The sequence below is a fragment of the Sinocyclocheilus rhinocerous genome, unplaced genomic scaffold (assembly GCF_001515625.1).
Source record: "Sinocyclocheilus rhinocerous isolate Xijiao unplaced genomic scaffold, SAMN03320098_v1.1 scaffold437, whole genome shotgun sequence".
Taxonomy (NCBI): Eukaryota; Metazoa; Chordata; class Actinopteri; order Cypriniformes; family Cyprinidae; genus Sinocyclocheilus; species Sinocyclocheilus rhinocerous.
The window spans coordinates 320,863-322,174 of record NW_015633198.1 but is presented as its reverse complement, the minus strand read 5'-3'; the positions used below and the strand labels follow the sequence as shown (position 1 = coordinate 322,174).

General features: G+C 40.1%; 1 protein-coding gene across 2 annotated transcripts in view; it reads left to right on the top strand.

Moving 5' to 3' along the window:
- The window catches only part of LOC107743927 (ubiquitin-conjugating enzyme E2 E1), a 42,005-nt gene extending 41,099 nt beyond the window's left edge, over positions 1–906 (top strand). For both annotated transcript variants that reach the window (XM_016557381.1, XM_016557382.1), the window contains exon 6: positions 445–906. In XM_016557381.1, coding sequence (XP_016412867.1) covers positions 445–542 — 98 coding nt within the window. In that variant the 3' untranslated portion in view covers positions 543–906. The remainder of the gene's footprint in view (positions 1–444) is intronic.
- The last annotated feature ends 406 nt before the right edge of the window (positions 907–1,312 follow it).

Sequence of the window (1,312 nt, the reverse complement as noted above, 5' to 3'; positions counted from 1 at the left end):
TGGACGGGGCTAAACAGGCAGTGATGTAGAATATGTGGGCGGGGCTAAACATGTAGTGATGTAGAATTGGTGGGCGGGGCTAAACATGTAGTGATGTAGAATCGGGGGGCGGGGCTAAACAGGCAGCGATGTAGAAGCAGGTGCTGATGATCTTCTTGTGGAGGCGGAGCTTATCCACACTATTACATCATAGAGTAGAACATTCCACAAGCTGTGGTTTTGCCAGACTGCCTTCAATATAAGCTGTTTTTAGACTAACAACAAAGTTTTGAATTCTGAAACATACAGGATGTTTTTATAGTACAGTGACCTCTTATATGGCAAAAGATCAAGGGAATTTTGATTTCTCAGTTCATGACCCCTTTAACATTGTGTGTGTGTGTTGACTGTAGATAGCAGCTGATTGTGTTTTTAACCTGGTGAATCGTGTGTCTTCTTCTGCAGCTGATCCTCTGGTAGGAAGCATCGCCACGCAGTACACAACCAACAGACCTGAGCACGACAGGATAGCCAAACAGTGGACCAAACGCTACGCCACATAATTCCTCCGGCTGCGGAGCGCCGCTGCCTGCCGGACGTCTGTGGGATTGGGAGGAAATGGGGGGGATGGGGATCCATAGGGTAGAGATACAGGGTGGATTTTATGATGGAATTTAAATTCCCATTTCAATTGTTTTCTTTCCCTGCATTATTTTTTTGTTGTTGTTGTGTTTGTTTCCCTTGGCTCAAGTAGCATCATGATTTGACAAAAATGGATCTTAATGTGTGTTTTCTTTGCCTTCCTGTTGTAAATTGGTTTTATTTGGAGCTTCCTCGTTCTTGTCAAATGAAGTCACAGCATGAGCCTATGGCAGGATTGTTCCATGTATGCATTTCCCCACCAATATTAAAGTTGACGTTGGTGTACAGAGTCGTGCCGTATCTTTAAGTGCAAGCATTCAGAGGGAAACACTGATGTTATATTTCTGGTAAAAGCCTGTCAGGAACATCTTAAGAAAATATATTAAGGACTTTTCTGCTTCGTGAAATCTCATTCTCATTACAGTAATGCAAATAAAAAATGTAATTAATTATGTATATATCACAGTAGTATTTGTCTTGCTGTTTAAATTTATGCTGATTATAACAAGAATGAGGTTTCTTATTATGGTAAGGAGAATTGCGCATTCATTGTCATGAAAATCATGATGCAGTGGTTCTGAAATAGGCTTTGTTTTCTTAATGGAAAAATGTTTTGATTTCTTTTGATTTTGGAATGAAATATGACAAGATTTGTGAAAAAAAATTCCAAACTGGTATTATGTTGACTAGG